Source organism: Erythrolamprus reginae, chromosome 1 (genome assembly GCF_031021105.1).
Source record: "Erythrolamprus reginae isolate rEryReg1 chromosome 1, rEryReg1.hap1, whole genome shotgun sequence".
Classification (NCBI taxonomy): domain Eukaryota; kingdom Metazoa; phylum Chordata; class Lepidosauria; order Squamata; family Dipsadidae; genus Erythrolamprus; species Erythrolamprus reginae.
The window spans coordinates 341363834-341390832 of record NC_091950.1 but is presented as its reverse complement, the minus strand read 5'-3'; the positions used below and the strand labels follow the sequence as shown (position 1 = coordinate 341390832).

The window sequence follows — 26999 nt, the reverse complement described above, 5'->3', positions numbered from 1 at the left end:
CTTTTGTCTACTGTTTTTCTTCTTACGCTTCATCTTGGCTGTTTCCGATCACAATTCAAAGTGTTGGTCATGACCTTTAAAGCCCTACATGGCATTGGACCAGATTACCTCCGGAACTGCCTGCTACCGCACGAATCCCAGCAACCGATAAGGGCCCACAGAGTTGGCCTTCTCCGGGTCCGTCAATTAAACAATGTCGTTTAGCGGGATCCAGGGGAAGAGCCTTCTCTGTGGCGGCCCCGGCCCTCTGGAACCAACTCCCCCCGGAGATTAGAATTGCCCCCACCCTCCCTGTCTTTCGTAAACTACTCAAGACTCATTTATACCGCCAGGCATGGGGGAGTTGAGATATTCCTTCCCCCTAGGCCATTACAAGTTATGCACGGTATGTTTGTGTGTATGTTTGGTTTTTATAAATAAGGATTTTTAGCTGTTTTATTATTGGATTGTCACATGCTGTTTTTATCATTGTTGTGAGCCGCCCCGAGTCTACGGAGAGGGGCGGTATACAAATCCAATAAATAATAATAATAATAATAATAATAATAATAATAATAATAATAATATTCTATCAACTCCCCATTATTAAAACCTATCCCTTAAGTTCTCTTTTCCCTCTATAGACTATAATCCAGTGATGGTGAACCTATGGCATGGATGCCACAGGTAGCATGCAGAGCCATATCTGATGGCACGGGAGTTGATGCCCTAGTTCAGCTCCATCATGCATATGTGTGCCAGCCAGCTGATTTTTGCCTCACACAGAGGCTCTGGGAGGGCATTTTTGGCTTTCAGAGAGCCTCCGGAGGGATGGAGGAGGGCGTTTTTACCCTACCCCAGCTCCGTTGAAGCCTTTGGAGCCTGGGGAGGGTGAAACACTAGCCAACTGGGCCCACCAGAAATTGGGAAACAGGCCATTTCCGGCATCCAGAAGGCCTCTGAGAGGGTGGGGGAAGGTCTTTTCACCCTCCCAGGCATTGAATTATGGGTGTGGGCACTTGCGCAGGCGTGATAGCAGGCGCACATGCTCTTTTGGCACCCGAGGAAAAAAAGGTTTACCATCACTGCTCTAGTCACTCCCAAGCAATGATAACAATTTTTTTAAAAAAACTTAAAGCTTGTCTTAGTTCAGTTTCTAGTAAAGAAATAAGATCACCTCCTAAGCCTGTTGGTTTAATTCATGTTTGTGATTTCTTTTGCTTAATATTGTGTGAATTCAGCTATTGTGATCTGAAGACTAATGAATGAACTCATTCTGGTCCATTCATTAAGACACAGTACATAAACCATGGCTTAGCTTGGGTTATAAAAATCCAACCATTGCCAGTGGATTTATATTAGTGGAATTAGATTTCAATAATTTTATAGGAATTTCCAGGGTGACACCTGCATTTTCATTTTAGCCATATTCCCATACTAGTCTTTCCTGATTGCTTCATCCCTATCTAATAACGTCATGCTATGAATTGATATCTAAAAATTCTCTGGAAAGGAAAATACAGAATGATGTGTTTTTGAAATGTAGAAAAGCTATTTATTCCTGTCCATTAAATTCTGAACTTTAAATCACACTGGTTGAAATAATTCATTGTGTCCTATCAAGTATTTCTGCATGCATTGCTGAACTTTCCAATTTATTTGCAGCAATAACTTCTTAAACTACATTACACTCCACTCAGTAAGCACCTGTTCTGAATTTTAGGAGCAGTTTGCCAGGCTGCATTCACAATTACTGGGGAGAAGTAAAAATCTCCTGTCCCTCTCTTACTAATACTTCAGCTGACCTTGATTCTCTTGGAGACTACAAAGCCCAGCAACCACCACATTCTCCTGATGCAGAAATCAGCATTTTGCTGTCACACTCTAGTGCAGTGTTTCCCAACTTTGGTCACTTGAAGATTTCTGGGAGTTGAAGTCCAAATATGCTCTAGTGTCTAATCTGAGGATGTCTGTGATCACCCAGCCATACAAGAAGATGTGGACTTCTTCAAAAGCCTTTTTTGTCAAGGCTCAATAATCTAAATCGGGCTGTCAAACTCAATTTCAATTAGGGCAGCATCAGTGTTCTGTTCAGCGTGACCAGGGTGGGCGTGGCCAGTATGACATCACTCATGTTGGGGGGGCGCCTGTGGTGGCCTGAACACTCTGCCATTGAAAACTGGCTCCCAAGCTCTGTTTGCGGCTGGCATGGCCTCCTGCAACCTTGCCAGCGAAAATGAAGCTTGGGAGCCCATTTTCACTGGCAGAAGCACCACGGGCCAATTCTTCGCTATTTCCAGGACAGCCCTGCAGGCCAGATCTAAACACCCTGAGAACCAGATGCAGCCCCCATGCATTGAGTTGACACTCCTGATTTAAATGCCCACGATGCTGAAATCAAAGCATCGCATTCGGTAATTGGCCTATCGATCAATAATCGTGCATATTTTCTAATGCACAAACTCCTTTTAAAAAGATTTAGATTTAGATAGATAGAATTAGATGTTACTAGATATATGTTATCAATATTTTGCCAATAAATATTTCTTTGTTAGAAAAAATAACAATTATAGTAATACCTGTACAGTATTACTGTATTATATTAGCAATAGCACTTAAGACTTAATGTATATACTTTATAGTGCTTTACAGACCTCACTAAGTGCTTTACAGAGTCAGCATATTGCCCCCAACAGACTGGGTCCTCATTTTACCCACCTGAGAAGGATGGAAGGCTGAGTCAGCCTTGAGTCTGGTGAGATTCGAACTGCCAAATTGCAGACAGTTGGCTGTTATCAAAGTTGCCTGCAGTACTGCATAGCTAGAGGTATAACAAGCAGGAAGAGGGAGATTATGATCCCACTATATAGAATGCTGGTGAGACCACATTTGGAATACTGTGTTCAGTTCTGGAAACCTCACCTACAAAAAGATATTGACAAAATTGAACGGGTCCAAAGACGGGGTACAAGAATGGTGGAAGGTCTTAAGCATAAAACGTATCAGGAAAGACTTAATGAACTCAATCTGTATAGTCTGGACTCTGGAGGACAGAAGGAAAAGGGGGGACATGATCGAAACATTTAAATATATTAAAGGGTTAAACAAGGTCCAGGAAGGAAGTGTTTTTAATAGGAAAGTGAACATAAGAACAAGGGGACACCATCTGAAGTTAGTTGGGGGAAAGATCAAAAGCAACATGAGAAAATATTATTTGACTGAAAGAGTAGTAGATCCTTGGAACAAACTTCCAGCAGACGTGGTAGATAAATCCACAGTAACTGAATTTAAACATGCCTGGGATAAACATATATCCATCCTAAGATAAAATACAGAAAATAGTATAAGGGCAGACTAGCTGGACCATGAGATCTTTTTCTGCCGTCAGACTTCTATGTTTCTATGTTTCTACTGTACTGTAACCACTATGCCACCACGGCCCATATTAAAATCAATCTCTGTCATTTTCAGTTTTGCAAATTTTCAATTGCAATATGTAAAAAAGAAATACTCTTGTTTACACAATGAAACTGATGCATCACATTTTAATTCTGCCAAATATTGGCAGGAATAAACCAGATTAGCAAAAGTTTCCATTTGCTTAGTTTGTAGGCAGCAGACATATTGCTGAAATTTAAAAAAAAATGTGTGTCCCACTCATTCTAGATTGGTGCTGCTGAATTCCCACCTTGATGAATTTTGTTCCTCTTTCTAGGAAGCTTGCAATAAAATATATTTCTATGAAATATGCAGCTATGGAAACTAAACAAATGAAAGTTTAGTAGCCAAATAACTTGATATATTTATTAGAAAAAGTGTCTTAAAATGATTGAAATAGATGAGAAGTAAAAGACTCATTAATTGTTGCCATTTTTTCATTTCAATGTAATTGTCGCCTTCTATTGTTGTCTTTGATAGTTTAATTTGAACTATGAAAATTTTAAATGGTTTTATAGTATTTTCTTTTTGTTTTGCCTGCACCACTATAAACTATACCGGATCTTTAGTGATTCAGTAAGAAATAGAATTAATGACCAAAAAACCCAGAGAAAACCAAGATTCTCATAATTTGGATGTGCCCTAAAGTTGTTCCACCTTGTTACAATGATTTTGAAAAGATATAATAGTGATATTTAACTATAGATGAAAAAATACAGAATTTTATTGAAGAAGAAGTTTGGATTTATCATACCTTAGCAAAATAAGCCTGTTTTGTGTTGAGACCAACATACTATTATTCCAAATTTCAAACAATGAAAAAATGTTTGCACCCTGCATATGAAATGTGTCTTTATTAATATAATAGAAAGGTAGAGCAATATAATTTTATATGTTTTTATTCTTTAGAAACCTAATAATTTATAAGGGATCATTATAAATTATAATTTTTGTTTTTTTCTGTTATTTCCTCTTCATAAACAATAAACAGTTTTTTCTGTTGTTTCCTCTTCATAAACAATAAACACAAACACAATTTCTGAACCATTGTCACAGATACTCTCTGAAGAATTTGTATGCAAAAACAGTGCATAAAAACCTTTTAGAAAACCTGAAGTGGAAATTCAGTAAGTGAACAAACAAACTGTTATCAAAATTACTTACAGCATTATTGCCGCCTTGAATATGTTGACATTTTGGTAATCCCAATATCACTGCAGGAAACAATTTGATGAAAATGCTTCTATACTACAGCTTTAGAATGTGCTAATCCTTCCAGGGGAACAACAGGGAATGGCATCACCAATATTAACCTAATTTAAAAGACTTGTTAACTGTTAATAGGATCCATTACAGAAGGAGAAACAAGAGTCACAGCTTTCAATTTTCTCCAGAAATGCCTTTTTTTCCTTCACTAGCCATCAATAAACAAAAGGGCAAAAAGACTGAAGTCTTATATTGCCTCTAGAAGCTTGGCTAGTTCCCCACACTTTGCCTTAATCAAATATACATTATGAGCATTAAGCATTGACTTCTCCACTGAACTAGAACTGGCTGGGGAATTCTGGGAGTTGAAGTTCGTACATCTTAAAAATGCTGAGGTTGAGAAACACTGACATAGACATCACTAACTTACAACAGATTTCTCTGAATGAAATCTTACTGGACTTTTGAATGAAAAAAACCCTTGAGTTGTGAATAGAAGAGAAATTGGCAGTCAGCTTCTAAAAATCAAAATAACATTCTATTTAAAGATACCCATGTGAGAATATTTATCGCAGAGCAAAAATAAACTGTAAATACAGATTAAGCAGCATTTCATCAAAAAATAATGATAAATTCCTGCAGGGATAAAAGTTGTGGATAGAAACTTGCTGGTTTATTTTAGGGCAGGATTATTGCTGGGATAAGATGTAGATGTAGACCGCACACTCTATAAGTTCCCTTGAGCTTCTGAGGATATAAATTAACTATTAAATAAAAAGGAATAGGCAACTTAGAATGCATCTTCCTGAGATTGTTCCACTTCCAAATGTAAATAGGGAGATCATCTGATTAAATAGTCCTTCACATTGAGACACTAGCATAATGAAGATGATTCCAACTGGCCTCTCTTACTGACAATTTATTTATTTATTTGTTTGTTTGTTTGTTTATTTATTTATTTATTTATTTATTTATTTATTTTTATTTAATTTTTTATTTGTTTGTTTGTTTATTTGTTTGTTTGTTTATTTATTTGTTTATTAGATTTGTATGCCACCCCTCTCCATAGACTCGGGGCGGCTAACAACAATAATGAAATAACATATAACAAATCTAATATTTAAAATAATTAAAAAACCCTTATTAAAAACCGAACATTAAAACAAACATACCATGCATAAATTGTATAGGCCTAAGGGGAAGGAATATCTCAATTCCCCCATGCCTGACGACAGGTGGGTTTTAAGGAGCTTACGAAAGGCGAGGAGGGTGGGGGCAATTCTGATCTCTGGGGGGAGCTGGTTCCAGAGGGCCGGGCCCACTACAGAGAAGGCTCTTCCCCTGGGTCCCGCCAAATGACATTGTTTAGTCGACGGGACCGGGAGAAGGCCAATTCTGTGGGACCTAACTGGTCGCTGGGATTCGTGCGGCAGAAGGCGTTCCTGGAGATATTCTGGTCCGATGCCATGAAAGGCTTTATAGGTCATAACCAACACTTTGAATTGTGACCGGAAACTGATCGGCAACCAATGCAGACTGCGGAGTGTTAGTGTAACATGGGCATGCCTTGGGAAGCCCATGATTGCTCTTGTAGCTGCATTCTGCACGATCTGAAGTTTCCGAACACTTTTCAAAGGTAGCCCCATGTATCTCATTCTCTATAGAAAAGTAAATTCTTAGCTCTTAATAATTTCTGACTTTGCCAACATTAACATTCAAAACAAGCTGCATTTTAAAATTTTATTTATTTTTCTTTATTATCTATTACTTGAACAAGTATAAAATTTTAGTTTATATTAATATAACAAAGTATAAAGAATTGATAGAAAGGATAATAGGACAGAAGGACAGTAGGCACAATAGAGTGCTTATGCACGTCCCTTACAGACCTCTTAGAAAAGGGGAGAGGTCAACAGTAGATAATTTAAGATTGAAGATTTTGGGGTTGGGGGGGGAAACCAACTGTCAGGTAGTGAGTTCCAGGCATTGATCATCATAATCAATCATAGGTATGATCAATCTCTCTATGCCTGACATGTAAGTAGACTAAAGGTGTTACACACTCACTCAACTAATGATCTTGTAGAATGGACACAAGTTACTTCCAGTTATTTCCCTGAGACACAATTTAAGTGTCTTAGGGAAGTAACTGGAAGTAACTTGTGTCCATACTACAAGATCATTAATTGAGTGAGTGTTGTGTAACATCTTTACTCTACTTACATGTCAGAGGCATAAAGAGATTGATCATACCTAGGATTATGATGATTGTCCAGCCTGTTTTCAAATTGAACTGGCTCAATTTGCAATACAGTGATCCCCCGCTCGTTGCGAGGGTTCCGTTCCAGGACCCCCCGCAACGAGCGGGTTTTCGCGAAGTAGCGCTGCGGAAGTAAAAACACCATCTGCGCATGTGCAGATGGTGTTTTTACTCCCGCAGCACTAGCGAGAAGCCGAAGATTGGGGGTGGCGCGGCTGTTTTAAAATGTCGCCGCCGGCATGGGGGGCTTCCTAGCAGCCCCCCAAACCCGGGTTGTGGGTCCGGGGGGTGCTGGCAAGCCCCCCATGCCGGCGGCGACATGCTGGTTTCAGAACTGTAGTCAGTTTTCTTCTACCACGTCAAGTTTTTTCTCTACACCTTATATATATAATATAGTTAATTAGACAACATGAGCATCAAATTGCATTTTTTACATAGCCATCTTGCTAACTTCCTGGAAAATCTTGGTGCAGTCATTGATGAGGAGGGTGAGCGATTCCACCAAGATTTGAAGATCATGGAGGCACAGTATCAAGGTAGATGGGATGTACGTATGATGGCTAACTATTGTTGGAAAATCAGTCAAGAATGTCCACACATTAAACACTGTAGAAAAAGCTATAAGCAAAAAAGTTTACCTTAATATGTATACCATTTGATTAAAAAAGCTATTTTATGAACACAATTTAACTTGCAGTAACTATTATAGCCTTTTTATGAATAAAATTATTCTTTGTAAACAGTATATTTGGTAGGTTTTTACTTTACTTTCCTTTATATGCACAATTTGTATGACTTTTGAGAGTATGAAAAAAGGCCCAGCTTGGTGGGCAAAAGAAGGCTCGGACCTGGCCTCAATGGGGCTGACAGGCATGGAGGAGAGCAGCTGTAGATATTTCGGGTGCAGGAGGTGACTGCTGTTGGCGCTCAGTATCTTCAGGATCCGGATGGAAAGCCAGTTCGCTTGGCGTAGGGGGTCCTCCCGGGAGAGGTGCGACACTGGGCATGTGAGGGACAATGCATGTGGGGGGAGGAGAGAAAAAACCGCGATGTACCGAATCCACGAACTGTGAACCGCAAAGTGGCGAGGGATCACTTTAACTGCAAAATATTCTGTCAATAGTTTTGTGCTTTGATATTAATGACCTATCCTGTAAATACAAAAGACCAGCTATTGCTGCCTAAAGTATTATAGACTTAATCCTCTGAAACACAGACAAATTATTGCTCCCAGTTATTTAAATTCACACTTCTAATGCAATAATTCTATTTGATCTGACAGAGATTTTTGCACTACAAAATTAAGTCTCTATAAAATCTGCCCATGTTTATTCACAAATTAAAGGTCTAGATGAACATGAATTTCCATTATTTTGCCATTTACTAAGCTATTGCCTTATCTCAGCTAAGAATGTCTGTAAGTACTCCTAAGTGGGGAAGGAACTGTCTTCCATTATATTAGCAATGGGATTTTTTTCAATATTATCAATATTGCGCATTACTGACAAAGCAAAAGGTGGAGGCAAATATTTGCAGCCATGCTAGCTTTTTAAATAGAACCCGAAAATGAAGCTGCATCTACCTAGGGATGCTATTTGGGAGCGGGGAGGGGGGAATTCATTTTTGTTTTTGGTTTTTTGCATTTCTGGAAGAAATAAGAACCAAATAAGCAAAATTATGAAAGAAATCAAAAAATGTGTGTGGATGATTTCCATGACACACCATTTCTTAGAAGCAACACAATCAGATCTCTCCATCCAGCATTTTATCTTTTCAGACTTTGCAGAGGGCACACAAAATGAGTGATAGTGTTATCTCCAGATGGTAATAAGACAGGAGGATAACTGCAGGGAGAAAGTGTCTTCATCTTCTGAGCACTATACTGCTCAAAAAAATAAAGGGAACACTCAAATAACACATCCCAGATCTGAATGAATGAAATATTCTCATTGAATGTTACAACATTGTTCTGTACAAAGTTGAATGTGCACAACAACATGTGAAATTGATTGTCAATCATTGTTGCTTCCTAAGTGGACAGTTTGATTTCACAGAAGTTTGATTTACTTGGAGCTATATTGTGTTGTTTAAGTGTTCCTTTCTTTTTTTGAGCAGTGTATTTAATTGGTCATTGTGAGAATTTGTATTTGTATTTCTATTTATTAGATTTGTATGCCGCCCCTCTCCGAAGACTCGGGGCGGCTAACAACAATATAAAAAGACAATATAAACAAATCTAATATTAAAAATAATCTAAAAACCCCCAATTTAAATAACCACTCATACATACAAGCATACCATGTATAAATTCTATAAGCCTAGGGGGAAGGGAAAATTTCAATTCTCCCATGCCTGACGACAGAGGTGGGTTTTAAGGAGCTTGCGAAAGGCAAGGAGGGTGGGGGCAACTCTGATATCTGGGGGGAGCTGGTTCCAGAGGGTCGGGGCCGCCACAGAGAAGGCTCTTCCCCTGGGTCCCGCCAGACAACATTGCTTAGTCGACGGGACCCAGAGAAGGCCAACTCTGTGGGACCTAACTCGTCGCTGGGATTCTTGCGGCAGAAGGTGGTCCCGGAGAAGCAAAATATGGACCAAGAACAGCCTTAGCAACTTTTGGCAGGGCTCTTTTTATGTTTTTGTAACAATGAAGTCACTTCTTTTGTTCCTTCAGAAAACATGTTAACTGGAGAATACTATATTTTTTTGAATATAAGTCACAGCTTAGTTTGGGGGGAGGAAAACAAGGAAAAAAGGCCTCTGCCTCCCAGCAATTTTCCAAACAGTACAGATAATATACACTGTTTGCTGTGTATTTCTGTGCATGTGTGTCTGACCATAGAAATAGCAACAAATTGGAGAAATGTACATTATGGCAGTATTTTAATCCCAGAAAGTTTTATTAAATGTAGTCACATTAACTCCTCCCAATTATTTAAATAGATCTACTCCAAACATGACTAAGTCAGGATTTAACTCAGCTGCATTATCTTAATACTAAAGAGGACACTGTTACATTTCAAATTATACTTTTACAGATCTTTAAATTTGATGTGGCTTTCTGGAAGTATACTTATTCTACAGACATGTACTGTATAGTTATTGAATAGCCTCCTTGCAGTTTTAGCAGTCCAATGTTTGCCAGCAGTCCAGCTCCCAGCAATTTGCTTCCTTGCAGTTAGTTTCATCTTCAGTTCAAGCACATGGTCGCGAGGCTAATAATCAACTGCTTATGCTAATCAGGCTCTGCACTGTTTGCTGCAAGGAAGTAAATTACTGAGAGGCAGAAGCCAAAGGGTGGCGTGGGACTACGTTTGATATATAAGACGCACCCAAGTTTTCACCCTCTTTTGGGGAGTAAAAAGGTGCTTTCTATACTCCAAAAAATACAGTAACTATAGCTTAGCTTTGTTAAATATACTGTATTTTAACTGAAAATATTTTCTAGCCTGTGTATTTATCAGTAAAAGAAAAAGAAGGCATATTCCTTTTCCCAGAAACCTGCCAGGAGATAGAGTTAAGATATGGACTTTCCTCATTAGAGGTTAGCTATGTGCTCTGTAACCATAGTTCCTAAATTCTCTTCCTGTTGACGTATTGGCAACATCTTGTGTTAAAGTTAATGTTCCACACTTCAGTGATAACTATGAGCCAGTGAAATGTATCCTTGTTCCAGGTTAAACATTCAATTTTCTTTACAAAATATGCTTGGCTGCATAATTTCATGTCAAAGGATCAGTCAGATCACAAAACAATTAAAAAAGCATTTGGTTCACATATACGCCAACTTCAAAGTCCACAGAAAGATACATGTGCACTACATATTTAAGAAATACTAAAAGCTATGCTTTCATTACATCTCATGGATTTTTTCATGTTTATTGTTGCCGTACCTTCAAATATACATTACAAGTGACGTGCATTTTAAAAAAGGAATAAGTATCACATCTAAAACATATATTGCTGTCCAGGTTTATAAAGGACTTTTGCTGACAAGTTATTAGAGCTAATGAAATTTCTACCCTGCTCTCAGCAGGAGTCAACAAAAAGGCCAAATCAGCTGGATTCACAAATGATGAATGGACAAGAACACAGACTTGATCATTCTTCCAATAATGTTATACAATTCTCATAACTGTGTAGTGGCAACAATATAGTCAGAAGTCTCCAGTTATTCTAAATATAGTAGGTCATAAATTTAAGTCATTGAAAATATTGTTATTTAGTCTTTCCCTCTTCAGTACTCCCCAGATGTGTTGCCTCATAAGTTCCAGATTTTTAAATGACTATAGCCAAAACTATTATATGAACACAACTTCTCAGAACTCTGGTTAATTAAACACTACCCACTGTTTTCCTTGGCTCATAAACAGAGAACATGTAAAACATGGTATCTTGGAAAACTACAACAAAATGGATCAGGAGAAAACAGGATTGAAACACATCCATATTGCCCCTTTCATGTAAAATCTCAAATCTTATAAAGTCCCAGTTCTTGTGTCTTAATATGGGAAGGGAAGGAAGAGTCTAACTGTTTTGATCAATCAATAGGAAAGCCAGATTCGCTTAACAACTGTGTTACAACAACAATAACGAGTTGGAAGGGACCTTGGAGGTCTTCTAGTCCAACCCCTGCTTAGACAGGAAATCCTACACTACTTCAGACAAATGGTTAACCAACTTCTTCTTTAATAGTTCCAGTGTTGGAGCATTTACAACTTTTGGAGGCAAGTTGTTCCATTGATTAATTGTTGTAACTGTTAAGAAATTTCTCCTTAGTTCTAAATTGCTTCTCTCCTTGTTTAGTTTCCACCCATTGCTTCTTGTTCTATCCTCAGGTGCTTTGGAGAATAGGTTGACACCCTCTTCTTTGTGGTGATCTCTGAGATATTGGAACACTGCTATCATGTCTCCACTAGTCCTTCTTTCATTAAACTAGACATATCCAGTTCCTGCATCCATGATTCTTATGTTTTAGCCTCTAGTCCCCTAATCATCACTGTTGCTCTTCTCTGCACTCTTTCTAGAGTCTCAACATCCTTTTTGCATCATGGCAACCAAAATTGAATGCAGTATTCCAAGTGTGGCCTTACCTTACTAATTTAACAACTGCAGTGATTCACTTAACAAAGATGGCAACGAATTTAACGAATTTGTCACTTAGCAACATGAATTCTGGGCTCAATAGTGGTTATACCTGTACTTGCCCATTTGAGGCAGGCCTCCTGACTTTTCATTCCCAAACAAGGCAAACATAAGAAAGCAATTTTAAGGCTAGTTTTAACTGTGTGTTGTCAGAAAGATGTAGAACAAAATTGTTTGCTAACATTCATACCCCAGGTAATTGTTATAGGTACTTTGGTAACCGTTACTATTTCATACAAAGAGGGTACCTGTGACTGTCTGACTTTAACAATAGTTTTGTTTTTTTTAAAAAAATTTAATTTTATAGTTATGTAATTTAGGTTCTTCCAAGTCACTCTCACTGCCTCATGCCGTTCTTTTTTCTTCTACGTACATTCTGAATCTATGTTTACGCATTAAGTGAACCTTTCTTAAATTATAACCATTCCTCCAGATGGTTATATTAAATGGATTTTCTGGAAATTCCCATCTCAATTCATCTGAAGGATGCTAACTCAGAAGCAGCAGCACTATTTTTGGTGCTCAGTGCCTTCAGGCAGATTCTTAACTGCTGACCCAGCAAACCTTATGATAAATGACTTGGTTTAACGTTGCAGTCACAGGTTGCAACTCAAAGGGACATTTCTTTAGATTCGACCTTTTTTGTGTTTTCATCTGCATATTTGGAGATACCAGCTCTTAGATGTTGATAAAAGAAATGATCAAATTTGCTGTGCAAGTATAGAGCATCCCATGCAGACAATTTAGGGTCATCTGTATTTTATTTGAAAGAGGGTCATAAATAAACAGTGATAAGTTAAACCAAACAAAAAAGTATTAGGGAACCTTCAAAATCAGTATTTTAACTCTATGCTTGTTGATTTAAACCACCAAAAACAATCACTTCAAGTATGTGTGTAAATATTATCAATTGATAACATTTGGGCCTGACACTGTAAGCCAACTGGCATTCGGTCTCATTCATTCAAACCCCCCTGGTTCAACCACATTTACAAGGTTACTATGGAAGAGAGCAATGCTTAAAAGAGCCTCCAACGAAGCTCTTGGACTTGTTAAACCTTTAATGCAATGCCACTGGTATTCCAATCCTGCTGCTTTGAAAGGCAAACTGCTCTGGGGGGTACATTTCACCAAACTGCTCAAAATCCAATCCAAATAAAGGACCAATTGTTCAGAGAGCGACATTACATATGCAGAGCTCTTCTCATAATCCACAGAAATCCTCTCCCACAGTGTTTAATTTCTAAAACGAGAGATGCTGTGGTTTATATCCCTGCCTTAAACACCATGAGTCCAACTTTGGAATCTCTTTCTTTAAATAGAGACAAAGGAGGCTTGCAATTGGGGGAGGGGGGGAGGAGTTTCCAGTTTTCCTTGCTACCAATTCGCTCAGTGATGCGCTGCAAGGGCACGGGCGCGTTGTGTGCTGCGCATGTGCAGTGTTTAAAATACAGCTTCTGCACATGCGCAGAAGCAAAAAACAGGGTGGTGTTGTCTACGGCACCATCTAGAGAGCCAGTTTGGTGGCGTGGCAGGCCTGGGTCGCTGCCAGTTCTAGCAACCCAGGCCACCAAATTACTACTGGTTCTATAGAACCGGTCCAAACCGGGAGCAACCCACCTCTGCTTGCAATGGTTATTTATTGATTTGAGGGACTATATTCAATATATACTCAATGCCAGTATCTTTTTTCTTCACTTTGAGTTTGGGTTTTCCAAGCAGAATCTTCCGAACAAAGTTCTCATGTATATGTCAAAAACTAAAATAAATTACTGTCTTATATTTATAAATTACAAACTTCCAACCACAAGACAGGTGCCCTCCTAGATTTTAAAGCTCTAAAACAGGGGTCCCCAACCACCGGGCCGTGGACCAGTACCGGGCCGCGGGGCATGTTGCACCGGTCCGTGGAGTCAGCAGCTGCCGGCCCTCATGCCGCCACCCCCTCCCTCCAGCGCTTCGCCTCCCGCCGGGCAAGAGGCCTCGGGAGGCAGGTTCTGCCAGCCACAGGACGATGGATGGGACAGAGGGGTGGGAAGGACCAAGAGGCTCAAGCCTCTTTTGGCTTCTGCCGCGGGGCGCTTTTGTGTTTTTGGCTGGGGGGAGGCAGGAGGGCCAGCCTGACCCCCTCTCTCCAGCGCTTAGCTCCCGCTGGGCAAGAGGGCTTGGGAGGCAGGTTCTGCCGGCCACAGGACGATGGCAGGAAAGAGGGGCGGGGAGGACCAGCACCCCCATGCTTAATCCCGCCCCCAACCACGCCCCTTTCCGCCCCCACTGGGCCATAGAAAAATTGTCTTGCTGAAACTGGTCCCTGGTGGAAAAAACGTTGGGGACCACTGCTCTAAAATACCCGGGGAGTGGGGGAGAAAACCACATTTCAGAGCAATATTATAATCTATCTTGTTCTCTACTGTTTTAACACTTATGGGTTGCTCCCAATCTATACAATACAATTATTCAGAGCCTCCAATTAAATAGTTAAGATGCTCTTATTCATCTAAGTCAGAGGTTCTCAACCTGGGGGTCAGGACCTCTTTGGAGAGTCAAACGACCGTTTCACAGGGGTCAAATTCTATTCTAGCACCTTGGAACATATTTTTACAATCCGACCAATCAGGTGTTTACAGTAGAGGCATCCCTCTGACCTTCCTGCCAATCAGCTTAAAGCTCTGTTGGGAGAATTGGCACTAGACTTATGGTTGGGGGTCACCACAACATTAAAAGGTTGCGGCATTAGAAAGGTTGAGAGCCACTGATCTAAGTGTTTATCCCATTTTTTTGCCACAGGAATTTAAATTGTTGTTATTTCCTTATTATTTCATTCTTGATTATAAACTGCCTTGTGTCCTGCTGGTAGAAAGGCAGGGTATAAACCAAAGTAATAATAGTGCTACAGAGGAGAATTAAAAATATGATAAATTAACCATCAATCCGAAAGGAAGAACCAACTCTAAGACCTCAGTGTCTTGCATTTGCAACAGGCTTCAAAACTAGCTGATAAATCCAAATTATAAGTAGTGTCCTTCGTATAAAAGAACAGAAATTAACCAAATGGGGGAAAGCAAAACACTCTAGAGTGCAATCTTCTCCAGCTTGTTTAGAAACAAAGATACATAGAAGATTGACGGCAAAAGACCTCATGGTCCATCTAGTCTGCCCTTATACTATTTCCTGTATTTTGTCTTAGGATGGATATACGTTTATCCCAAGCATGTTTTAATTCAGTTACTGTGGATTTACCAACCACGTCTGCTGGAAGTTTGTTCCAAGCACCTACTACTCTTTCAGTAAAATAATATCTTCTCACGTTGCTTCTCATCTTTCCCCCAACTAACCACAGATTGTGCCCCCTTGTTCTTGTGTTCACTTTCCTATTAAAAACACTTCCCTCCTGAACCTTATTTAACCCTTTAACATATTTAAATGTTTCGATCATGTCCCCCCTTTCCCTTCTGATTCCAGACTACACAGATTGAGTTCATTGTCTTTCCTGATACGTTTTATGCTTAAGACCTTCCATCATTTTTGTAGCCCGTCTTTTGACCTGTTCAATTTTGTCACTATCTTTTTGTAGGTGAGGTCTCCAGAACTGAACACAGTATTCCAAATGTGGTCTCACCAGCGCTCTATACAGCGGGATCACAATCTCCCTCTTCCTGCTTGTTATACCTCTAGCTATGCAGCCAAGCATTCTACTTGCTTTCCCTACCGCCTGACCGCACTGTTCACCCATTTCATAGCAATACCATTTTCTTAGCTGTGTGGGGTCTTTGGTGTTCTGTGAGCTTGCTTGTTTTCTTACAATCAAGCCCAGGACCCCACAGTTCAACCCTTACCTACAAATATTCCCTTCTACTGATCTTAGCTGGGTATCACATACCTTCATCTGAACTAGCTTCTTGTTCCCCTTGAAGTGCACTCAACAGCAAGCGTGCCAAGACTTTGTTTTGCACAATCATTATAATCTGTGCAGTGGCATAACTGATTGCACGTTTCTGAATGACATATACAAAAATTTGCCGTGTGCATGTAGCCTAGGAAACAATATATATTCCCGGGGTTTCTGTGTCTGGCAATCTCTATAGCCCCAGATAATAAAGGAACGACAATTGGGAAGCTCTCACCTGAATAATATAGAAATATTTTCTTGCGCAGCACTTAAATGAGCAATTTGATGATTGTTTGTATGAAAGAATAGAGTTTCAAAATAGTATTCCTCTATTACATTCAGCGTAGTGTAGCTAATTGCTAAAAATCAAGATTGTGCAAAGTCATTCAAAAGCAAGAAATTGCTGAACTTGGTAATATGATCCAACTGGAGGAAAGAAATTAGAACTGCAATATGTGTAAACATACATAGTACATATATAACAGCGATGGCAAACTTTTTTTCCCCTCGGGTGCCGAAAGTGTGCGTGAATGTGCCCAAACCCATAATTCAATGCCCCCCATGTGCCCCACCCACCCCCACAACTCCATCCATTTTGTCCCGTTCTTGATACATGCCCCCTCCGGCTGCCCCATTTCCCACATTCAGGTGGGGTCAATAGGCCTGTTTTTTGCAATCCCCCTCCCAGACTCCAGTGGCTTTTTTGGAACCTGGGGAGGGTGAAAATGCTCTCTCTGCCCCCCTGGAGGCCTTCCAGAGGCTGAAAATGCCTGTGTTTCAGCGAAAATCAGCTGGCCATTGCACACATACACACTGGAGCTTAGCTAGGGCAACTGCTTGTGTGCCAACAGATACAGCTCTGCGTACCACCTGTGGCACACATGCCGTAGGTTTGCCATCACAGGTATATAGTAATGGTATACTATAAAGATAAGGAAAAGGAAAAGGACCCCCGCAAATTTTACTTATGGGACCGCCTTCTGCCACATACATCCCAGCGGCCAGTAACATCCCACAGAGTTGACCCTCTCCAGGTCCCGTCAACCAGACAATATCGTCTGGCGAGGCCTAGTGGAAGAGCCTTTTCTGTGGCGGCCCTGGCCCTCTGGAATCAGCTCCCTCTAGAGATTTGAGATGCCCCTACCCTCCTCGCCTTTCACAAGATCCTTAAGACCCATCTATGTCGCCAGGCATGGAGCAGCTAGTACTTACCCCCCGCCCTTCTGACCATTAAATGTTAACTATGGGTATGATAATGGGATTTTAGTCATAGTTTTAATTATTAGATGTGTATATATATTGTTTTGTATTGTATGTTGTGAGCTGCTCCGGGTCTCCGGAGAGGAGCAGCATACAAGTCTAATAAAATAATAATAATAATAATAATAATAATAATAATAATAATAATAATAATAATACGCTAGATGTTGCTGACTATAGGGGATGTCACTCATCTGTTTCAAGGACTGTCCAAGGCTGTCAGAAGAAATTTCCATGATCACGGGACTAATACGATATTGTGGAGTGCTGTTTTCTTCCCACCAAAGTGATACCTGTTTATCTACTTGCTTTTGTATGTTTTCTAACTGCTAGGTGGGCAGGAGCTAGGAGAACTGGAAAAGGCAGGGGGAAGCCTCTGTGTGGCCTCTCTAGGAATCTCCTGGGATGAAACAGGGCCTCCACCCTCCCTGTGGTTTCCCCAATCGCACTCATTGTTTGCTTTTACATTGATTCCTATGGGAAAGATTGCTTCTTCTTACAAACTTTTCTACTTAAGAACCTGGTTACAGAATGAATTAAGTTCGTGGGTAGAGGCACCACTGTATTAAGATTATTATTATTATTATTATTATTATTATTATTATTATTATTATTAATTAGATTTTTATGCCGCCATGCCGCGATTCTCCGAAGACTCGGGGATTATTATATGTTGAAATATATCACATGAGAACTGTTACTCCTGTGTTCTACATTCCATGAAATGAACATACATTAATTCTCCAGACAAGGAAAAAGGGATCTTGCTACCCATCTAAGCAAATTATATTTGCCATATACAACAATGTTCTACATTTCTACCAGTGTTAGATATTTCAATTATAATATGGTATACACACGCTCTGACTTTCTAACCATAACCCTGAGATAATCTTTACCGGAGACATTTATGCTAGTACTGTACTTCAGTCGTCTCCAATTTATTGTATTCCAGATGCTGGCTCAAAAATCCAAGAATTGCAGTGTCAAAATATTTGGAAAAACTAGCTTTGGAAAACTAGGTCTGACAAATTCGTCATCTTATGCAATCAACACAGCATTGAGAACAACTTGGGTTAGCTCCAACTCTAACTTTAATCCAAAAATCCATCCTATTTAACTTAACCTCTGGTAATTTTGTTTTTAATTTCAAACTTCTTAACCTACATTTCATAATTAAAAACAAATCCCAAAATGCTACCAAAGTCAGGCTGTCTAATTGCATTAGAAATTATGATAAAATATGATATCAATGTCAACAGAAAAATAGCTATAGAAAAGACATTGTAGCAGAAATGTTATTAAACTAAATTATAGGACAATAAACTACAGAATAAAACTAAGATTGTTTTTAAAGTGTAAAATTATACTGGCAAAATGCTGAACTGAGCAAGTTATGTTCTCAGTGGCCATCACAATCATTATTAACTGTAAAATGAATTAAAAAGAAGCCTGCGTAACAGATATACACCATACAGAAAATTTAAGTCTATAATCCTATTATTTTTCTAGATTGAAAAATTCATAGGAATAGTGGTGGCAGCCATGAAAAAGAGAGATGTCTACTACTTGTAACCAAGTATTAAAATGCACAATCATAATATCAAAAAAAGTACATATTGTCAAGCTCATTTGCAAAAGAGTGTTCAGAAAGCTGGACATTTTTGAAAGGAGAAAATGTATGTCTTTGATTTATGGAAAAAATATTAAGAACATCATGGACTGTGAATGAGCATAATGAAACACAGAGGATATAAACAACTAAACACAGATGTTATAAACAACTAAATGTCGACAAAACAATGTCATCTGGTGGGACCTAGGGGAAGAACCTTCTCTGTGGCGGCCCCAGCCCTCTGGAATCAAGTCCCTCTGGAGATTCGAATTGCCCCCACCCTCCCCGTCTTCCGCAAGATGTTAAAGACCACCTATGTCACTTGAGAATGGTATGACTGTGTAGTATTGATTGTTTTTAATATTAAGGGGTTTTAATTCTACTTTTATTAATTGGATTTGTATCATTGTTTAATGTACTTATTGTTGTTGTGAGCCGCCCTGAGTCTTTGGAGAGAGGCGGAATACAAATCTAATAAATAAAATAAATAATAATAATAATAATAATATAAAACCAGTTCATTCATGAAATGCCTTAAAAAAATAAAGCTAAGACTTCTAATGGAAAGTAAGAGAGAAGATTCTAATATCTGGTAAATTTAAAGACTGTAGAAAAGAGATCAACAGAAGGCAGTGCCTATGTATTATCAATGAAAAAACAAGCATGGCCTTGCAAGAATAGAAAGAAGCAGTTACTTACTGAAGGACAATCCTTAAAAAATGATGTCCTTCGACCAGTGGTGGATTGCTCCTGGTTTGGACCAGTTCTTAGAATCAGTATCACTGGTAGTGGGAGGCTCCGCCCACCCACCTGGAAAGCTTCTGTGCATGTACAGAAGCTCCTACTGATGTACAGAAACATTGCGAGTACCCACCACTGTCTTTGATGTACCAAAGCAAATGAACAACAATGTCCTCCACTGAACTCAAATGAACACACTTCTGGGTGAGCATGAACAGGATCAGTACAATTGAGGCCAAAGTTTCCACTGCTAAGCAAGGCAGCTAGGTGAGCTTTCCCGCATTTTACAAGTTGTTAAGCAAATCCCGCAGTTAAGCACATCTGGTTCTCTCCACTGATTTTTCTTGTTGAAAGCTGGCTGGAAAGGTTACAAATGGGGATCACATGACCACTGGGCCAATGAAACTGTAATAAATACATGCCAGTTGCCAAGCACCCAAATTTTGATCACGTGACCATAAGGATGCTGCAATGGTTTTAAATGTGAAAACAAGTCGGCAAGTCACTTTTTTTAGTGTCCTTGTAACTTTGGCCAGTCACTAAAGGAATGCTTGTAAGCACAAAACTACCTATAGAACTAAACCGTATACTGAACAAATTATATGCTTTTTATGCAAATTTACACATTTCAAAATCTCAAATGCTGCTTCAAATAAATAGCTATGTATTTTGTATGCTAATATTTACAAATGTTCAATGGGTTTTGTTCCACAAGTGCTGCTTTGCCATGATTACTGTAAGATGCTATGAATTCAGTAGATAGTAAACGATGGATCTTTTTCATTAAGTTGCAAAACCTATGTTTCATTTGCATCAGTCCAGACTGCAGGAATGAACTCTTATTAATATTCATTCAAGAAAATGCTGTAGATGAAGAGTTTGTTGAAGAAAAGAACAGTCTAGAATTTTTCTTCCTGACATCTTGTATATTGAGAACATGCATATTGTAAAAAGCATTCAGTGGATAATTTCCACCCAAAACCACAGACTCAATGAAGCTTAGTCCTTTATTATTTGATTTATATAGATCAGGGGTGTCAAACTCATGGTATCACATTGTCATCACATGACATATCATGACTTTTCCCCCTTTGTCAGCATTTGACACCCGTACTATAGATTAAAGGAATCTAACTGTAGCTGCTGCCATTAGCATTCATGCTATCAGGATTATGGAAACCACTAAACAACTGTTGGAAGAGGCAAAATTTAAGAAGGGAAGATTTGAGACTGAAGCTCTTGCAGATATGGAGCTGCAAGACTTGCCAATGGAAGGTTCCATTGTTATGTACTGAGACCAAAAATCAGCATTCCTTGTAAAATGTGGTTTCCATTTAAAGAGAAAAGTGTGAGAAAAATATAATTTGTCCAGGATTATTTGAAGATTAACTACCACCGCTTCATATTGACAGCATTTCTGGCAAATTCTTTCTCTCTCAGGCCATACAATAATCACTTACATATGCAATAGACTTATTCATAGCAGCCAAAACCTACTAAAGTTTTGGGTAGGGCTTAGGAGACCTATGGATTTCCGGTTGCTCTAGAACAGAGGTCCCCAAAACTTGGCAACTTTTAAGACTTGTGGACTTACCTGGCTGGAGAATTCTGGGAGTTGAAGTCCGCAAGTCTTAAAAGTTGCCACGTTTGAAGACCTCTGCTCTAGAATTTCAATCAGTTTTGTCAGAGCCCTTTGGGAGTTGTAATTCATAACCCTTCCACTCTTGATCTTTGGGATCGACCTTGCAAGGTGAATTCACACTCACATGAAACTTAAATGGATATATTTACAAGCTTTTGGACCACCTGTGCTCCTCAAAGACCACATCCTTAGTGACTGCGGGTCTACTACCCCGCAGTTCCTCCAACTTGCACTCCAACCTATCTGAAATGCACATCAGTTTGCTCACAGCCGCTCTTGGCAAAACTGATGAGGTCCACTCCACTCCCACTTAATAATAACAACAACAACAGAGTTGGAAGGGACCTTGGAGGTCTTCTAATCCAACCCCTTGCTTCGGCAGGAGACCCTACACTACATCAGACAAATGGTTATCTAACATCTCCTTTAAAACTTCCAGTGTTGGAGCATTCACAACTGTTCAACAGGGTCTGTTTTGGGTCCTATTCTTTTTGATATGTTTGTGAGTGACATAGGGGAAGGTTTGGTAGGGAAGGTTTGCCTATTTGCCGATGACTCTAAAGTGTGCAATAGGGTTGATATTCCTGGAGGCGTCTGTAATATGGTAAATGATTTAGCTTTACTAGATAAATGGTCAAAGCAATGGAAACTGCAGTTTAATGTTTCCAAATGTAAAATAATGCACTTGGGGAAAAGGAATCCTCAATCTGAGTATTGTACAGTGAACCCTCGAGTTTCACGTCCTCAAGGATCGCGAAAGGGCTATTTCGCGAGTTTTCAACCCGGAAGTAAACTCCACCATCTGCGCATGCGTGCCCTTCCACGCATGCGTAGATGGTGGAGTTTCCCCGCCGGGCAGAGGCTTCCCTGGGTCTTCCCCCTCTTGCCCCCGTAAGACCCCAGCGGCGGCGCGAGCAACGGCGTGGGCGGGCGGGGCGGCACGCGCGGGGACACCCCAGCTCGGCTCCCCAGCTGGGAAGCGGCCCCAGCAACAGCGTGGGCGGGCGGGCGGTGCCCGCGCGCTTGGGGACATCGCAGCTCGCTCCCCAGCTGGGGAGCCGAGCTAGGGAGTCCCGACCGCGCGCGCGTTGCTGGGGAAAGCGCGCGCGCTTGGGGAATCCCTAGCTCCGCTTCCCAGCTGGGGAGCGGAGCTAGGGATTCCCCAAGCGCGCGCGCTTTCCCCAGCAACGCGCGCGCGGTCCGGACTCCCTAGCTCGGCTCCCCAGCTGGGAAACGGCCCCAGCAACAGCGTGGGCGGGCGGGCGGTGCCCGCGCGCTTGGGGACATCGCAGCTCGCTCCCCAGCTGGGGAGCCGAGCTAGGGAGTCCCGACCGCGCGCGCATTGCTGGGGAAAGCGCGCGCGCTTGGGGAATCCCTAGCTCGGCTCCCCAGCTGGGGAGCGGAGCTAGGGATTCCCCAAGCGCGCGCGCTTTCCCCAGCAACGCGCGCGCGGTCCGGACTCCCTAGCTCGGCTCCCCAGCTGGGGAGCGGAGCTAGGGATTCCCCAAGCGCGCGCGCTTTCCCCAGCAACGCGCGCGCGGTCCGGACTCCCTAGCTCGGCTCCCCAGCTGGGGAGCGAGCTGCGATGTCCCCAAGCGCGCGGGCACCGCCCGCCCGCCCACGCTGTTGCTGGGGCCGCTTCCCAGCTGGGGAGCCGAGCTAGGGAGTCCCGACCGCGCGCGCGCGTTGCTGGGGAAAGCGCGCGCGCTTGGGGAATCCCTAGCTCGGCTCCCCAGCTGGGGAGCGGAGCTAGGGATTCCCCAAGCGCGCGCGCTTTCCCCAGCAACGCGCGCGCGGTCCGGACTCCCTAGCTCGGCTCCCCAGCTGGGGAGCGGAGCTAGGGATTCCCCAAGCGCGCGCGCTTTCCCCAGCAACGCGCGGGCGGTCGGGACTCCCTAGCTCGGCTCCCCAGCTGGGAAGCGGCCCCAGCAACAGCGTGAGCAATGGGGTGGGCGGGGCGCGAGCAACGGGGTGGGCGGGCGAAGGGCGGGCGGCAGTGGAAGCAAAAACACCATCTGCGCAAGCGCAGATGGTGTTTTTACTTCCGCACCGCTACTTCGCTAAAAATCGATCATCGCGTGGGGTCCTGGAACGGAACCCTCGCGATGATCGAGGGTTCACTGTATTGGCAGTTCTGTGTTAGCAAATACTTCAGAAGAAAAGGATTTGGGGTAGTGATTTCTGACAGTCTCAAAATGGGTGAACAGTGCAGTCAGACGGTAGGGAAAGCAAGTAGGATGCTTGGCTGCATAGCTAGAGGTATAACAAGCAGGAAGAGGGAGATTATGATCCCGCTATATAGAATGCTGGTGAGACCACATTTGGAATACTGTGTTCAGTTCTGGAGACCTCACCTACAAAAAGATATTGACAAAATTGAACGGGTCCAAAGACGGGCTACAAGAATGGTGGAAGGTCTTAAGCACAAAACGTATCAGAAAAGACTTAATGAACTCAATCTGTATCGTCTGGAGGACAGAAGGAAAAGGGGGGACATGATCGAAACATTTAAATATATTAAAGGGTTAAATAAGGTACAGGAGGGAAGTGTCTTTAATAGGAAAGTGAACACAAGAACAAGGGGACACAATCTGAAGTTAGTTGGGGGAAAGATCAAAAGCAACATGAGAAAATATTATTTTACTGAAAGAGTAGTAGATCCTTGGAACAAACTTCCAGCAGACGTGGTAGATAAATCCACAGTAACTGAATTTAAACATGCCTGGGATAAACATATATCCATCCTAAGATAAAATATAGAAAATAGTATAAGGGCAGACTAGATGGACCATGAGGTCTTTTTCTGCCATCAGACTTCTATGTTTCTATGTTTCTAATTGTTGTAACTGTCAGGAATTTCCTCCTTAGTCCTAAATTGCTTCTCTCCTTGTTTAGTTTCCACCCATTGCTTTTTGTTCTACCCTCAGGTGCTTTGGAGAATATATTGACCCCCTCTTCTTTGTGGCAACCCCTGAGATATTGGAAAACTGCTATCATGTCTCCCCTGGTCCTTTTTTTCATTAAACTAGACGTACCCAGATAACAACAAGAAAAACAACAGAGTTGGAAGGGACCTTGGAGGTCTTCTAGTCCAACCTCCTGCTTAGGCAGGAAACCCCATACTGCTTCAGACAAATGGTTATCCACACCTTTTTAAAAACTTCCAGTGTTGGAGCATTCACAACTTCTGGAGGCAAGCCATTGCACTGATCAATTGTTCTGTCAGGAAATTTCTCTTTAGTCCTAAATTGCTTCTCTCCTTGTTTAGTCTCCCTCCCCCCATTGCTTCTTGCTTTACCCTCAAGTGCTTAGGGTAGATAGATAGATAGATAGATAGATAGATAGATAGATAGATAGATAGATAGATAGATAGATAGATAGATAGATAGATAGATAGATAGATTGATAGATAGATAGATAGATAGATAGATAGATAGATAGATAGATAGATAGATAGATAGATAGATAGATAGATAGATAGATAGATAGATAGATAGATACAGAGAGAGAGAATCTCCCTTGGTCTTTTTTTTCATTAAACTAGACTACCCAGATAACAATAACAAAGTTGGAAGGGACCTTGGAGGTCTTCTAGTGCAACCCCCTGCTACATTGCTTCAGACAAATGATTATCCAACATCTTCCTCGTTAAACTAGCCATGCCCAATTCCTGCATCCATTCTTCATGTTTCGCACTCTCCCCACCCCCCTTGGTTTCAGCCTTGCCGTTCCCACGAGCGACCCGGGCTCCACTCGCGGGTGGCTCTTCCCTCAACCGCTCAGGCAGCCCAAGATGGGACGAGCCTAAAGAGGGAGGGGGCGGCCCCGGCTCTTCCCCTGCCCTTCTCCGCTCACCTTGGAACTGTAGGGCCCCGGGATCAGCAGCTTGAGCGCCTGTCTCTTCAGCTCCACCAAGCGGGCGTTGCAGTTCTCACACCACACGCCGCGATCGGAGCCCGGCGAGGAGCCGCCGCCGCTGCCGGAGCCCGGCGAGCCGGTGCCGAAGCCGGGCGACCCTCCTAAAGAACCCGGCGAGGTGGTGCCGATCCCCGGCGAAGCGGGACCGGGCGAGCCGGTGAAAGAACCCGGCGAAGAGGTCCCCGATCCAGGCGAAGGAGTGCCGGAGGAGCCCCCCACCACGGAGCCCGCGCCTTCTGGGGCGGAGCGGCCGCCGGAGCGGGACTCCTCGTAAGCTTTCCGGTACCAGCTCTCCGGCGAGAAGGGCGCCGCGGGTTTGGTGGGAGAGCAGGAGCCGTTCACCTGAGCGGAAAGGGAAAGGGAGAAAGCGGATTAAGAAGGGGAAAAACGCACAGCCGAGTGCACCCATGATGGATTTATTGATTACATTGATTGATTGATTATTGATTGATTGCTTTCCCGATTTTTCATAAAATCACTAACATTGATTGATGTTTATTGATCTATAATCAAATTAATAAAATTAGTTGATTGATTAATGCCTTATTGATTTATAATAAAATTAATAACATTGATTGATTGTTTATTGATTTATTACAAAATTAATAAAATTGGTTGATCGATTGATTGATTTTTAATTGTTTATTGATTTATTACAAAATTAATAAAATTGGTTGATCGATTGATTGATTGATTGGTTATTTGTATTTATATGCCGCCCCCTCCCAAGGGACTCGGGGGGGGTATCGATACGGTGAGATTAGCGATCACAAATAACTCCAAGCGGGTGAAAACGCCCCACTTCTCTTCCCCCTTCTCGGATTTCCACTCGAGGAGACCTGGAAGGGGGGCGATTTCTCTCCCCCCCTCCCCAGAAAACGGGGACGGGGTGTCCTATGTGTACCCCTTCCCCGAGGGGTCCAGAGGCGTGAGAATAACTCTTCCTCCCCGCCCTAGTCTGTGAGTAGCAGCTACCCTCGGAGGAAAGGTACCCATCCGAGGTATTGCGCCAAGCTCTCCTCCGCCACCACTACCCAAAAGAGGCTCTCGAGCAACGAAAGGAAACCTTGAGTAGGGCTGCAAAAAGTTCGCTTACAGGTACCGGGAGTCTTGCAGCTGTTAAGGGGAAGAGAGCGAGCAAACCTGCCCGGAATTTTATTTTTACGCATTTTGTCTTGACGCACGGAGCAAGACCTGCCTTGGGATGGATCGATTGGAGAGACCAACTGCAAACCTTGATTTGGAAACATTCCGCTTTAGCGGGCGGCTTTGCAAAAGGCTGCGTACGAGAGGCTTAGCCTTTTGTGTTAAAACAAACACACACACACACACACACAATCACACACACACACACACAACCAAAGATAGGTCTCCCCAGCATCCTCGCGCGCCCTGACCCGAGGACTTTAACTTACCCCATATTTCCTGTTGCGGGTGGGGACCGCGATTCTCTCTTTATTCCCAGCCACCGAATTCATGGTGAATCTTTGCGCACGGGGGGGTTGGAGAATGCCTTGGAAATGTTATATATATATGTGTGTGTGTGTGTATATCCAATAGGGGGGAAAATCTCCAAATCCAATTCGAAGGTCCACGCCGGCTTGAAATCAATCGTGCGGAGGTGCCTTTTTTTCCCCTTCCCCTGCTCCTCTTTTTCTCTTCCCCTCCCCAAAAAAATCCTGGAGCCCTTCTCCCCAAAAAAGCCGGACCGAACCTCAGACCACCAGAACGAGGGTCCGCGGCAACGTCTTGGCTTCAGATCCTTCTCTCGCCTTCATTGTCTTCTAGCTCGCTTCGCTTTCTTTGCGCGGAAATCCGAAGGGTCAGCATTTTTTTCCCTCTTCCCCGATCGCCAACGCCGGTTGGCCCCCTTAGAACCGCGGCCATCCAAGGTAAAAAAATATCTTTA

The 26999-nt window shown here is 42.0% G+C and overlaps 1 protein-coding gene across 1 annotated transcript in view; it reads right to left on the bottom strand.

The window, feature by feature from the left end:
• The window catches only part of KIF26B (kinesin family member 26B), a 387002-nt gene extending 360434 nt beyond the window's left edge, over positions 1–26568 (bottom strand). Inside the window, exons 1-2 of the mRNA XM_070734075.1 lie at positions 26506–26568; positions 25028–25432 (exon numbers count right to left, since the gene is read on the bottom strand). Coding sequence (XP_070590176.1) covers positions 25028–25432; positions 26506–26568 — 468 coding nt within the window. The remainder of the gene's footprint in view (positions 1–25027; positions 25433–26505) is intronic.
• Between the last annotated feature and the right edge of the window lie 431 nt (positions 26569–26999).